The sequence below is a fragment of the Cadophora gregata genome, assembly GCF_030347475.1.
Source record: "Cadophora gregata isolate MNR1 chromosome Unknown scaffold_5, whole genome shotgun sequence".
Taxonomy (NCBI): domain Eukaryota; kingdom Fungi; phylum Ascomycota; class Leotiomycetes; order Helotiales; family Ploettnerulaceae; genus Cadophora; species Cadophora gregata.
Window position 1 is genome coordinate 2,779,825 of NW_026695928.1, and position 13,458 is coordinate 2,793,282.

General features: G+C 47.7%; 6 protein-coding genes and 1 non-coding gene across 8 annotated transcripts; 3 read left to right on the forward strand and 4 right to left on the reverse strand.

The window, feature by feature from the left end:
* Positions 1-854: 854 nt before the first annotated feature.
* Positions 855-1,804, forward strand: ONS95_011683 (uncharacterized protein; the record flags this gene model as incomplete). Its single annotated transcript, XM_058505310.1, has 5 exons — positions 855-873; positions 920-969; positions 1,016-1,056; positions 1,123-1,491; positions 1,564-1,804. The coding sequence occupies 5 exons, from the start codon at positions 855-857 to the stop codon at positions 1,802-1,804; spliced, it is 720 nt and encodes a 239-aa protein (XP_058359867.1).
* Positions 1,805-2,685: 881 nt separating this feature from the next.
* Positions 2,686-3,642, forward strand: ONS95_011684 (uncharacterized protein; the record flags this gene model as incomplete). Its single annotated transcript, XM_058505311.1, has 4 exons — positions 2,686-2,989; positions 3,046-3,444; positions 3,508-3,546; positions 3,596-3,642. 4 exons carry the CDS (start codon positions 2,686-2,688, stop codon positions 3,640-3,642), a joined length of 789 nt encoding a protein of 262 aa, XP_058359868.1.
* An 862-nt stretch (positions 3,643-4,504) lies between these two features.
* Positions 4,505-4,589, reverse strand: ONS95_011685. The gene has a single exon. It is a non-coding gene; the product is annotated as a tRNA-Pro (tRNA).
* A 745-nt stretch (positions 4,590-5,334) lies between these two features.
* Positions 5,335-5,832, reverse strand: ONS95_011686 (uncharacterized protein; the record flags this gene model as incomplete). The annotated part of the gene is made up of 1 exon (XM_058505312.1): positions 5,335-5,832. The coding sequence occupies one exon, from the start codon at positions 5,830-5,832 to the stop codon at positions 5,335-5,337; it is 498 nt and encodes a 165-aa protein (XP_058359869.1).
* A 96-nt stretch (positions 5,833-5,928) lies between these two features.
* ONS95_011687 (uncharacterized protein) lies at positions 5,929-6,195 on the reverse strand (the record flags this gene model as incomplete). The annotated part of the gene is made up of 1 exon (XM_058505313.1): positions 5,929-6,195. One exon carries the CDS (start codon positions 6,193-6,195, stop codon positions 5,929-5,931), a length of 267 nt encoding a protein of 88 aa, XP_058359870.1.
* A 78-nt stretch (positions 6,196-6,273) lies between these two features.
* On the reverse strand, positions 6,274-7,248 carry ONS95_011688 (uncharacterized protein; the record flags this gene model as incomplete). Its single annotated transcript, XM_058505314.1, has 1 exon — positions 6,274-7,248. The coding sequence occupies one exon, from the start codon at positions 7,246-7,248 to the stop codon at positions 6,274-6,276; it is 975 nt and encodes a 324-aa protein (XP_058359871.1).
* A 1,902-nt stretch (positions 7,249-9,150) lies between these two features.
* On the forward strand, positions 9,151-13,454 carry ONS95_011689 (uncharacterized protein). Of its 2 annotated transcripts, XM_058505316.1 has the most exons (4): positions 9,151-9,309; positions 9,362-9,451; positions 9,499-9,936; positions 9,990-13,454. In XM_058505316.1, exons 3-4 carry the CDS (start codon positions 9,844-9,846, stop codon positions 12,999-13,001), a joined length of 3,105 nt encoding a protein of 1,034 aa, XP_058359873.1. In that variant the 5' UTR covers positions 9,151-9,309; positions 9,362-9,451; positions 9,499-9,843; the 3' UTR covers positions 13,002-13,454. The 2 variants fall into 2 exon arrangements, with proteins under 2 accessions (XP_058359873.1, XP_058359872.1); XM_058505315.1 differs by having other exon boundaries at positions 9,499-13,454.
* The last annotated feature ends 4 nt before the right edge of the window (positions 13,455-13,458 follow it).

Genomic DNA, 13,458 nt, shown 5'->3' on the forward strand with positions numbered 1-13,458 from the left:
CTGTACCCGAACGACCCATGCCTTTCATCTATGCAGACCGTATATCCGAAAAGCTTGTCTCTACGTCCTGTTTTCAGATGTAAACGTTTCATTCCGTATGAAGCTAATTTTTACCCAGATTAACATGCCAAGCTGCCTGAATTCCCCGGGCGGACATTCGGTTTGATCTTCACGTACGGCACTCACGAGACACGATCGATACGAAGAGACCAATCGCCGGTCATATGCTCCAACAAGGAGTATAGGAGTAATATAGGTACACGATGTCGATCTATCAGGTTGATCTCGTGAAGGGAAAGGCGTGCTCTGAGCAGTGTTGACTGCTTAATCGGATTGGCACTGGCATTTCGAATTCAGCTCTTGCTCGAAATTATCATTGTCTTTGAGTGAAAGAGGTTCAACACAGAGGGACAAGGAAGTGAAGGATGCCTGGTCACGTGCTCGGTGCTTAACTCCCGGAGATGAACTCTTTCCGTTTCATCCAAATGACTCCAGCTTTAGATGATCCCAATTGCGTCATAGAGTTCATTTGATCTTCAATCAGCCTCACGCAAGTTATGGACAGGCTGAAAGGTACCCGGCTTGCGTTCCGACGCCTTGCAAATTGCAAAGTGTCCTTGTGAATCTCGCTACCTTCAATGCCATGTGTATGAGAATCCCCATCCTTTGGTCTTTCAGTCCTCTCTGATATCTCATTGACCATCTCATCGAGTTAAAAATGTATCCAACTTGACTACTCCTGTTGGCGGCAAGTGTCGCTGCACAGAAATGTCCACTTCAATTCGACGGACGTGTTCCCAAAGACGCAACACTGGCAACATTTGACGGAAGTTCCAGCCCATTTAACGCCCAATATGTTTTGGGAGCCAGTAAGTGCGCAGTCAACCGCGATCATGGTTGTTATATCTGACATTTTCAGATCTGAAGTGGAGCGGTGTCTTGCAACTCCCCAATGTCAACTCATCGCTCGTAAGAGTCCCAACTCCCCTCATGGAAATCAACTCTAATCAGCCAGTTTGACTCCGACGGAACCAAAGCAGTCGAAGTGACCATCAAGTATCCCTTTCCACCCCTTTCCACCATCTCCCCTTGTCAGAACCTTCACTAACCCTTCACCTCCAGCGACAAATCCATCTTCAACAGCCAAACCGGCTTCCGCCGTGCCGAACTCCTCCCCCTCTCCAACAGCGGCAGCGACGCCTCTACCACAGGAGTCAAAACCATGCACTTCTCCATCATGAAAGATACCACTCGTCCCCTCAACAGCTCACACGAATATCAACTCTTCTTCCTCGAATCAAGCGACTACAGTACCAACCAGGTCGTGCTCAAATACGGAAGTATCATCGGAGGGAATCCCGGAGCAGCGAATCCAGACTCGCTGTTTTTGCAGGGGAATGTCAACTCGAAGCCGATTAAGACGATTTTTTCGACAAAATTTACGCCTGCAACCTGGCATAATTTTGGGTTGACACTGGATTTTGTGAAGGGGTAAGCTCTCTGTCTCGTTACCTCCCATTCCAATATCAGCCCAGAAGATCTGTCTAATATCGAATGATGCAGAACGACACAAGTCTACTACTCAACTGGCAACAAACCGCTAGCTGCCGTCAGCACGGCACTCACAAACAATGTTGCCGGGCAAGGACAATACCATTTCGGCATCTTGAAGAAACCAGTTAATCCTGGCTCAGACATCACGAAGAGTGGAAAACAGCCTTCTGGTATCAATGAGGGTGTTATCTTCGGTGGTATTTTTGAGGAGGATAGCAGCTCGAACTCCTGCGTTAGCTTGAGTTCATGAGGAGATGTACGCTATGTAGATTAAAAATGGCGAGTGATGCGTGGGGTATTGAATTGTACATAGTTCCATGAGAAAAGTTTTGGAGATAGAACAAATTCTGAAGTGGATCGATGGAAAGAGATGGTTTCAGAATTTGCAAAACAGGATCCCCTTTTGTTTGTCTTAATATATCGGCTTACGTCTTTGCATCACGAGGCGTGGTGTTGGCTGATCTGCCTGAGCTTGCTGAAGCACGACCCGGCTCCGACGGCAACGATTACGGGCTATGAACTCAATAGTGTTTCAACTGATTGAAAGTCCTTTAACTTAAATGCCATATAGCTAGCAGGTCTTCGCAGCACTTCCAGGCAAAGTATTGAGGAATGTTTTCAAATCAACTTCAGCACACTGGCCGGCATTTTCCTCTCACTACAACAACCCACACTATTTAACAAATTCTCTTTCCTTCATCTCTAGCTTCTTCCCCATTAGTCTCCTGAAATAGACATTATCAAATCCGGATTCATCATCCGCGCGTCCATCCCGTCCCAAACAAAGTGGGAACCGTGCGTATCCACAACACCTCGCCTGTTTGTCTTGGCGCGACGTCCCTTGTTTGGAAACTCAAAACCGACAGCCCAAACATGTCGTCCGAAACCTAGAGTGACACGCAGGTGTCAAACGCGAGGGTCAAACAATATATGGAGAAGTTCTTTAAGCATCGGAAGATCGGAAGAAGGGGAAGACTAGGCTGGTATCGCTGTGCTTCAAGTATTGGCGTATGCCCGAGTGTGGTGTGAAGGGACGGACGGAGTCTTGCTCGATTTCTGTTCTTTGTCTTCGATTTTTAGTTTATCTACGGATATCGTCGTTATTGTATGAAAAAAAGGAGAAAATAAATCATGGATTCAGATATCGGATACAAGAATATTTACATTTCGGACGAACATGATCACGAGGAAGTACTTTCAACAACAGAAGTCGACGAGTCTCTCATGGGCGACGAGAAACCATTACAAGATCGCAGAATATCCAAGACACAATCATGTATGGATACAATTCGATCATTTCGATGGATTCTCGATACTTCTTTACTACTCATAATCATCGGACTGCTACTTCTCATACGGCATGAATGGGCCCAACGAGAAACACTGCCTGCATCATGGCAGGTCGGAGGAGATTATACTGGAGCCGGTCCAATTTGTAAGGGAAATTTTTTTATTAGGGCAATTGAATATCAGCAGCTTACTTTACTATAGTCCCAACACATACGCAGAAATTCACATCTTCACCGTCGTTCGCCCCCCTCAACGCCACCCAATTCTTCGACCCTTCCACCCTCACCCTCTGGAACACCCTTATGCCACCGGGAACCGGACTTCCAGCTCACGACCTAACCCACATATTCTTCACCACATCTATGACGCACCAGCCTCACTGCGTGTACATGATGGCGCGGATATTTTCCGGGATGGTACTGAACACTACGGAGGTGATCGGTGAGGGCATGATACCGGAGGATTGGCATTTCCATTTTATGCATTGTGTGGATTATATGAGGCAGGCGGTTATGTGTGGTGCGGATTTGGCGGAGGAGCCGCATGAGCCGGATGATTTGGAGGCGGGGAAGTTAGATGCTGCGTGGGGAGCTAGACATGGTGAGTATTGCCATCAAAGAGAAGTGAGGCTTTGCGATGAAGATGCTGATGCTATGAGTGTAGTTTGTAAGGATTATGGAGCAGTGACGAGGTATCTTGGAGGTGAGTTATTAGGGAGATGTACTTGTGTGGCAGGTGCTAATCTGTACAGATCAAATTCTAGACGGGGCGAGAGTAGTATTGCCAATTGATGACTGAAGGCAACTCAGATTGTATGGATTTCATCCCCATGCGGACAGGTCTGTTGGCTCTGTGGATGCCGCAGTGAAGGGGCGATGTGTGGTGCAGCGCAGCTACAGACAGCGGCTGCACGGTTGTCGATGAAAAGAATTTCGCCTGAATTCGAAGGTAATGATAATATGAACTAATTACGAATGTTATGATCAATCAAATGGCACGTATGTGGCAATCACTTTAAATCACTTTGAATTCCAACCTCGCTTCGCTGTGTTTATTTCCTATTCGCCTATTTCAGGGGCCTGAAGCTTGGCGTTTGGGGTTACAAATCTCAGCTCGACAGCAGCAAAAGCAGCTTGAAATTTTGGCAAGAGATTCTAGAAGTGATCAATGTTTCCACGTGTAATCTCATAAGGTAGTCGCACAGTTGAGGTAGGTCTGAAGTATTGTGCTATCACGTGTATTCTCTTGGCATTTGGTGAGTCAGACAAATGAAGCCCCGAGCAAGTTTTGACGCCAAAAAACTGACTACCTACTCTGATCCTCGTTACTTCTAAAATAACACATCATAGGTTCTTAGATAGACTGAGGAGAGAACCGCTCTTCTGACTTCTGATATAACCCTAAGGTAAGTAGATCTCGCTTGAAATATGGAGCTGCTTGCCGAGGTGGATCCCACAGGTCCACATTTCAATATCAGATCCTATGACCGGGAGATACCAAAAATATGTGAAGAACCTGCCTATGATCATAGACTTGCCAAATAATAGTGGATGTTGACCACTCTATCTCACTCCGGCCTTTGTTGCTACACATGAAAACCAAAGATGTATCCTCTATTCTCGCATAGAAACTAAACGCAAAAAAGAATTGATATTGGATAGGGCCGAATTGGGGATTGAACCCAAGACCACATACAGTGTTTGATGAAACCCAAAGCATGTATTCTACCACTGAACTATCCGGCCTATTAGATATGAGAAATGTTCTTATTTGATTACATGGAGGGAATAATGCAGCGTTGCTTTGACTCACAATCCACCCGTGTGGCGGTGAGATATGGTGGGGCAACTTTGCATAAACACCTCCACAGATTTTCATATCTTCATTTCATATTTCTGTATGTATTTAATTTGATCAATGGCATGGTATTGCAAGATTTGTGACAGAGCTACCAGGACACGAGACCCCTCGTATGTGGTGCTGGAATGATCAATCTTGTAATATCCAGACCAAAACTCTATTTCTAAAACAAACGATGCGCCGTCCTAAAACCAATACGCCCAATACAATCTATGAAAATCCATGAGAAGAACTCTTCAGTATCTCGATAGTAGATGAAGTCTCTGTCTTCGCCTGGCCATCCTTGCATATCCCTGAATAATAATGATGACTTCTATCCTATTCTCCAACCGTCGCTGTACAACAAAACCCTCATCCACGCTCCTAATCTCCCCTTCCTCCATTCTCACCCACACCTGAGGCACTTGTACTACTGTCAGCAAGATATTTTTCCCAAAGCGTCAAGATATTGGTACCTTACCAATCTACTTCCGTGCACCTTTCTCCGCACCATCATCATGCAAGGTTGAAGTTTCTGTTTGGCCATGAACCGGCATCGAGGAATCATCCTTCTCGACGGCCTCAGGTTCGGTTCCTTGGCCATTTCTGTCACCCTGAGAGTTCTGATGGCGAGGTGAAGGCTTTTCACCATTAGACTGGCCATGGCCACTGCCTGTTGCCGGAGGTTGCAGGGCGCTTTTCTCTTCCGATTTCTGGGCCTTTTGTGCTTCCTTTTTCCTCCTCTTTGATTCCTTCTTTCTCTGGCCCCTGGATTTTTCTTGGCTGCTTTCCAGTCTTCGTGCCCTGCTCAGAGGATTGACTGGTTTGTTGGACTTCGTTTTTCATCCCCTTGGGATCGGATCTGAAAACATCCTCGCTCAGAATTGGTCCGGTGTCGATCCTCCTGTGTCGTGTCTCCATGGAAGTGTCTGCTCGGCATCGCATCCCAATTTCCTTGGGCATACTGTGAAATTCCTTCCCATCCTTCGCGATGTTGTCATGACGGTCGTGATCTATGTTTCTATCTCCTGCCTCAGCATGCAAAGAATCACAAGCTGTGTCGGCGGCACTCGCTCGCTGGTCTTTGTGCAATTGTGCCATTGCGTCCTCATATTCCTTCCACTCCTCTTCTGTAATACCAAGTTGCATCCACTCCGGAATATCAACTACAGTATTGGTTGGAGCATCAGTTTGTGTCAGCGGCACACAATTAGTGCCTAGCCAGTTGTCCAGCTCACTATCGGATTATGACTGGCCATCGCTCTCTTGTTGGTCAATGTCGTCGTCGCTTTCAGTACTTAGTACATTTGGATCATCATGCCTTGAGATCTGATCTTCACCATCTTTACCAGCGTTGACTCCATCTCCCTCATTGTTATCTTTTTCCTTGGTGGTAGATTGTTGCTGGTGATCATTGTGGGTACCACGGCTCTGAGTCTCAGGAGCTGTTTCTCGACTGCCGTCGTTCGAGGTCGAGCCTTGGCGTTCTCCTCGGGCATCATCGTCTTCCATTGGCCACTAACTCTGACTGTCCCACAGCTGGCATATCTCCAGAGCATCTTCTCATTCCTATCTCGTCAGGAAGAATTTCTAGAAGGTGTCCCTGGCCATACCAATAGCTGTCCATGGGTCATGATCAACAGATTCCTTGCTACCATTGTCTTGCCGTTCATCGTTGCCATCGATGTCACTCTCAGCATATCCAGCTACGTCCTCGCCTGACTTCGAGTTGGTTGTGTTGGTATCATTTGGCTGAATGGTCCTAAGACTGTTAAGAATGCTTTGTTGAACATCAGGATGCCCATTGCCTGAGTTATGCGACGATGCTTTGACCGAAGGCTGCCAGGATGAAGTCTTGTTGGAAGATGTACTACGGAGCTTGGCATAGCTGAGTAGCAGGCTTTCTTGTCTTGCACGCTCCATATCGGCTTCAAATTCTGGATCGGAATGAGCGTCGTCCGAAACCAGAGCAGGGATGTCATCGGGATTATTGTCACTGTGAGCCGATGCAAACACCTCGTCTCTGGAACCAGCCCATTCTTGCCACCCTTTATCTTCCCGAGTTGTTCGTTTCTCAGCATGAGCAGCGAGTTTTGAACCGTTCCTATGCCAATGCCGCTCTCCCGCTTCTATCTTCTCAATATCTCTCGTAACATTTGTCACAGTCGCATCATTCTCCTTGTCCGAATCTGCAGAATAGAAATCTTTGTAAGGAATCTCATCGTCGACATCGTCGATGGGGAAACGCGGTGGTCGTGCAACATGTTCCGGCTCGGCGGCCGTCTCGGGGTTCAAGGCGTCCATGTACTCGTCAAACCCTTCTCCTGCGTTTGCTGCATCTCCCTCTCTTGTATGGACTTGAAGCGACAAGTCGCTGACAATGATGTTTGTTGACCCGGTGTGGCTTGAATTTGGGTTTGTTGAAGTGTGGGTCGATTCGGAATGATCTTCTTGTATATCGTGGTCGAAGTTTTTGTTCTTCTTATCCTCTGCAGAGTTCGGTTCTCTCCTTTCTTGCATTTTGACGTTCATGGGATGTGTTGGTGACTTATCGTTGCTCTCCATCGCGTTGGTGGTGATCAGTGCAGAATAATGCAGTTTGAGATGATCCTGGAGCTCTGTTGGGTGATGGATGGTAATATACTCCCCTGGATATTTTAAAAACTTCCTCACAATGAACATTGATGAGCTGACGAGAAATGCCCTTAAATCTCCAAGGAAATTGACTGATTTTCAGCTTGACGCTTTGCAGGTGTCTGATGCCTGGTAATGAAGGAAAACCACGGATACGTTGTGTCTCAAGGACTTTGGCATGGCTCTTACTGAAAACGACAATAAACTGTCTTTAGAAATTGACACTACCGGACTATGAAAGAAGAGCAAAGACTTTTTCACAATTGATACTTGCGAATGTTTGTTATGATTTTCAATGCAGAAATATAATGTGTTTGATGAGACATCTAGCCACCCCTTTCAACATTCGCCCTAACTACATGCTCGAGCCACAAATCTGCGGTCCGTCCTTGTTTCCCAACTACACATCTGTATCAGCAACTGCACGTATTTCTAACGCAGTATGTGACTCACCGGTATGCAACAATCAGGTCTCCATCCGCTGGAACAAAGTCCTTTTGGCAACGGCTCTTTGCCTGCAGTACGCTCCATGTCAACAAAGTTTCATTCATGCTGGGTAGATTGTAGACTCAAGGAAGACATGACTTACACCCGTACGATATATAAACTCCTCCAACCAGAGTATCTCGGGGACTGAGTCTCTTTGTCTGTTCGGGATTGTTGTATGCCAACATGTCGCAGCATAGCATGGTGAAGCCGGCTGTGCAGCTGTAGCTGTGGACTGACACGGGTGACAGCGTGAGAAGGGAGAGGATGATTGGGAGTTTCATTATTGATCGTGCTGGTTGTTTTCAAATACTGGAGGAAAATATCTTAACACAAAGAAGATGATTGTGTTCACAAGAGAAGACTCACAGCCTATATTTACAGTTGACTTACTTTGCTAACATGAGCGAAATTGCGGTACCATCGATCGTCAATTTGTGGCACCATCTGTAGCGACAGTCGTTCCACTTTCGTGGTACAATAACCGGCTGCCTACATGGAACATAAACACGTTCTGAAGGTGATGATTGGAAGAGGTTAAAACTTCTTCTCTCCATTCCTTCTCAGCAAACAGGCGCTACGGGCGCTGTAAATCTAGGCGAGGGACGCTGTAGAATTACCCCGCTATCTTATTTGGGGCAGGAAATTACCCCGCACATGAGCCGTCTATAGCGTCTTCAGGGGTTGGTCGCTACCTAGGCTTCCAGGGAGGCATCCGCTAATCTGGTCACATTCTTGTCGATGTCAGTAACACAATGGAAAAAGCTATATGTGATGCACACTTAGGAATTGTTCATGGCAGTACAGTCTACCTAACATATCCCAAGATCGACCACTCATTTCCATCGGTTCCACGGAATGTCGCACAATGCACACAATGCTGTCTGATCGTCCAGCTTCGTGGACATGGACATCCCAGCGGGATTGGAACTGAGCTACTTGAAATTCCGCGTTGGAATTTGAGGTTACGATGATAAGAAGGGTGTAACCTATTTTTCGTATTTATTCAGTGAAGTGGTGTACTATTGAGCTGTAACTCCTTTCAAGGTAAGAATATCCTCCATCAGAGACGGACACATTTTGAGTGTCTCGGCTCGATGGAGCAGATCCTGCACTACGCAGCTAGCCTGATCAGAAGCAATGCATCAAGGAGGATCGAGGTATATATCGAACAAGACCTTCCCAAGTCGTTCTAAATCACCGGAGTGGTAAGAGAAGCGAGCCCCTGAATGGATGTAAACATGCCAGCACTCAATCGCTAAAGTAAGGTTGGCTTGGCGAGAGGTGGGGTTCCTCACCGCCCTGCCCAGCTTGTGACAGCTCCGAGTTTCAACAACGACCTCGATCCAAGCACACTTCGTGACAACTCAAAGACCCAGAAGCAACGGACAACCATGGAGAAGCCTATCGAAATGGGAAGCGACTACATCGCCCTTCCTCCATGTCAGTTTTGCCCAACAACTCCCCTGGCGGAAGATGGGCAGCAGAAGCTAGCTTGCTGTGATAGTAAGTTTTCTAACGCTTCGATGCGGAATATCTACCAACATGGAGAACACAGCTGCCTGCATTGAAGTCGCAGCTCAAAGAGAGTGTGATGCCGAGAGCGATACCAACACTGCCAGCAGCACGAAAGAGGCAGAGTCTACTGGTAAAGCTACCCTCGCTGTGCCGCTGGTTCATGCTTACACGTCACAGATACACCGCACTGCGCTGGGGGATGCTGCTCTGGAAAAGCTTCAAATTCGAACAACAAGAAAGCTGCCCGAACTGCGAAACTCAAGGCTGCACGTGAACGATATGCCGCAACTTTGGAAGCTGTCGGCTGCATCTGCAGAGCTCTCCTCGCTCGAAACCTTGAAACCTGTTGTTCGCCCCATACAAAGCGATCTTTGAGATCAGCTACCCCCCGAGCTTCTACATCTTCGAGCAGTCTGCGACCTTCTACATCTGGATGCTGCTCTGCAAAGGAGGCTGGTACATGCAGCAAGCCCACCAAGAAGGCTGCCACATGCGGGAAAAACACCGATACTGGGGACGGATATGCGTCGGCCAGAGACAAGATTGCCAGCTGCAAGCCATCACCAGGTCCTTGTGCTTCCAATACTGGATGTTGTGGCTCGGGGAAACTCAATGGTACGAGTTCGATTGCTCCAACCAAAACGGACTGCTCATCAGGTCTATCTCAGATGCCAAGTGACGCCGCGCCGAAGACTTCCAGTGAAAGTGCATTGGCTGCAGCTGGATGCGGAATTGGCCCCAAGTCAAAGTCAGCAAAGGATGGATGCTGCACCGGCGAAAAGACTGAAAACTTGCTATTAGCTCTGAATCAGGCTCTTCGAGAGGAGGACAAGAACTGTGCCACAAGATCCTGCTGTGCCAAGAAGAACGAGGTTCCGGTTATTAAAGCTGGGTGCGCCAATTCTTGTTGCTCCAAGAAGCCTGTTGTTCCATCACCCGAAAAATCTTGCGCCAAAGCTTGCTGTGGTGATAAGGCAATATCAGCTCCTGTTGAGCAGGGGTGTTGCAGCAACAAGTCTACAGAAAAGTCCACCTGTCTCAAAGAGAACACCAATGCAGCGAAACTTTCGGCCCCGTCGAAGGAATCTGCTTGTGCCACCAAATCTTGCTGTAGCAAGAGTCCCGAGGTTGCCATTAATGCTATTACTTGCGAGTCATCCGAAGAAGACTTATCAGATGATTGTTGCAAAGCAGGCGACAGCAAGGATGAGAAACTTGTGATTCAACATACGAATGTCGCCAGCAATATCGACATCGAAAAGGCAGGCTTGGTCACAGAGCATATCACCCTTAGCATCGAGGGCATGACATGTGTAGGATGCGAGAACAAGCTTTTTCGCTCTCTAAACATCTTACCTGGTATCACGAATCTTCAGACAAGCTTGGTCATGGCTCGAGCAGAGTTTGACCTCGATACGAAAGCTTCTATTGATGAACTTATCAAAGAAGTCGCAAAGACCACTGGCTTTGCCTGCCAGAGACTCAGCACTCAAGGTCAGACGCTTGATATTCTAGTCCAAGCTGATGCCAGGGATTTTGTGAACCAGAAACTTCCTTACGGTGTTGAGGAGATGACAGCACTCGACAAAACTACTGTCCGCGTTGCTTATGATGCCAAACTTGTCGGTGCACGCGATCTGCTTGAGCGGGGATTCGACAGAGACATCTCACTTGCCCCATCTCGTCCGTACGCCGAGCTTGAGTCTGGGAGCAAGCATGTTCGAGAGACTGCTCTCATGACAGCTTTCTCCGCTATCCTGACGATTCCAGTGCTGGTTCTAGCCTGGGCACCTTTGAAGCCACGCGAAGTTTTATATGGATCCATCTCGCTGGCACTCGCCACAATCGTGCAGTTCGTCGTCGCGGGACCGTTCTATCCGAGTGCTTTTAAGGCTCTGATTTTCACTCGTGTCATTGAGATGGATCTATTGATTGTGTTGAGCACTTCCACTGCCTACATCTTCTCAGTCATTGCATTTGGGTACCAGGTTCGTGGACACCCGTTGTCGACGGGAGAATTCTTCGAAACCAGCACTTTACTGGTAACATTGATTATGGTTGGCCGTCTTGTAAGTGCCTTTGCGAGACACAAAGCGGTTGAGTCGATTTCAATTAGATCCCTCCAGAGCGGTGTGGCTCTCCTGGTGGACGAAAAATATCCTAGCGGACTTGAGATCGATGCACGCCTTCTCCAATACGGCGATATCTTCAAAGTGTTACCCGATACTCTCATAGCTACCGATGGCACTGTTGTATCTGGCGAAAGCGAAGTCGATGAATCACACGTTACAGGCGAGGCTGTTCCCGTTGATAAATCGGCTGGATCCAATATCATTGCTGGAAGTCTTAATGGATCCGGCACGCTCACAGTCCGCCTCAGGCGACTGCCGGGGGAGAACACAATCAGTGAGATCGCAACAATGGTCGACGCGGCCAAATTTTCCAAGCCTAAGATTCAAGAACTTGCAGATCGGGTGGCTTCTTACTTTTTACCAGTCGTCGTCGTCCTTACTCTGATAACATTTGCGATCTGGGTTGCCATTGGCAAGGCTGTAAGGGATCAGTCCGGAGGAACTGCTGTCGTCCAAGCTATAACATACGCCATATCTGTCCTGATCGTATCTTGTCCTTGTGCTATTGGGCTGGCCATCCCCATGGTTGTTGTCATTGCCGGTGGCGTGGGAGCCAGATTTGGTGTCATTTTCAAGTCCGCTGAAACCATCGAGATTGCCAGAAATGTTGCTCATGTAGTATTTGACAAGACTGGAACTCTGACAATGGGCCAATTGTCTGTGGCTAGCGACGAGTACCTAGGCGAAAGCTCGTCTGCAGCTTCACTCGTCCTTGGACTCACCATCAACAACAAGCATCCCGTCTCCGCTGCTGTCGCTGGTCACTTGATGGCACAAGGTGTTAAGCCCGCTGCAGTCGAGGAAGTCCGATCCGTGACAGGTAGTGGAATGGAAGGAAAGCTAAGTGCAGGCAACATTCGCCTTCGTGGCGGGAACTCTCGCTGGTTGGAAGTTCAAGACAATCCCCAGGTCTCGGCGCTTCTTTCTCAAGGCCGAACCGTCTTTTGTGTTGCCCTTGGCGAGGACCTGATTGCAGTCTACGGACTAGACGACGCTCTCAGACCAGACGCCAAATCTACAGTGATCGAACTCCAAACCCGTGGTATCTCCGTCTCCATCGTCAGCGGTGACGATGACGGCGCTGTCCAACGCATTGGAAACGAACTTGGCATTGAATCATCTCACATCAGATCACGTTGCTCCCCCGGCGACAAGCAAAAGTATATCAAGAACCTCATGGACCGAAACAAAGACGTCATTCTCTTTTGTGGAGACGGCACCAATGATGCAGTAGCCCTTGCCCAAGCCAGCATCGGCCTACACATGAACAGCGGAACAGACGTCGCGCAGAGTGCTGCCGATGCTGTACTGGTCAGACCCGCACTGGACGGTGTACTTGTTCTGATTGACCTCTCTCGTGCGGCATTCCGTCGTATTGTCTTCAATTTCACTTGGTCATTCGTCTACAATACAATCGCTGTATTGTTGGCTGCTGGCGCGTTTGTCAATGCCAGAATCCCACCAGAGTATGCTGGCTTGGGTGAGATTGTTAGTGTGCTGCCTGTTATTTTGATTGCGTTGCAATTGAGATGGTTCAAGAGGAACTGAAGAAGAGATTTGGGAATTTCTAGCTTTCGAAGAGCAGCTTCTCTTTACATGATTTGATTCTGTGCTTTGGGCACTTCACACAATCTTTACTTCACTTACTTTATTTACAAAGTCGAGATGAGCACCTAGTTTTCGGAAGAAATCCCCAGTAGTTAAACGGTTCATCAATAGATTGTGCCGTACATTTCTATATTATTTTCGCATGTTGTCTGATCCAAGTAGGTTGGTTCATCGGTTCTATTTGTGATGAGTAGGTTCGCTCCCCTTGGCTTACTTAGTCTTGAAATAGTTGTTTCTCTACTAGGCCAAACCGCGAGGGAGGGAAGTGAGTTGGGTCAGAAATATATCTCAATAGAGTGCGTGAGTATCGAGCTCTTCATTCGAGCGGTTGCAGCAAGAGAAGTGAGAGACTGATCACATGTCACGTGACTCTGTACCTAACCTGATTTTGAGGACC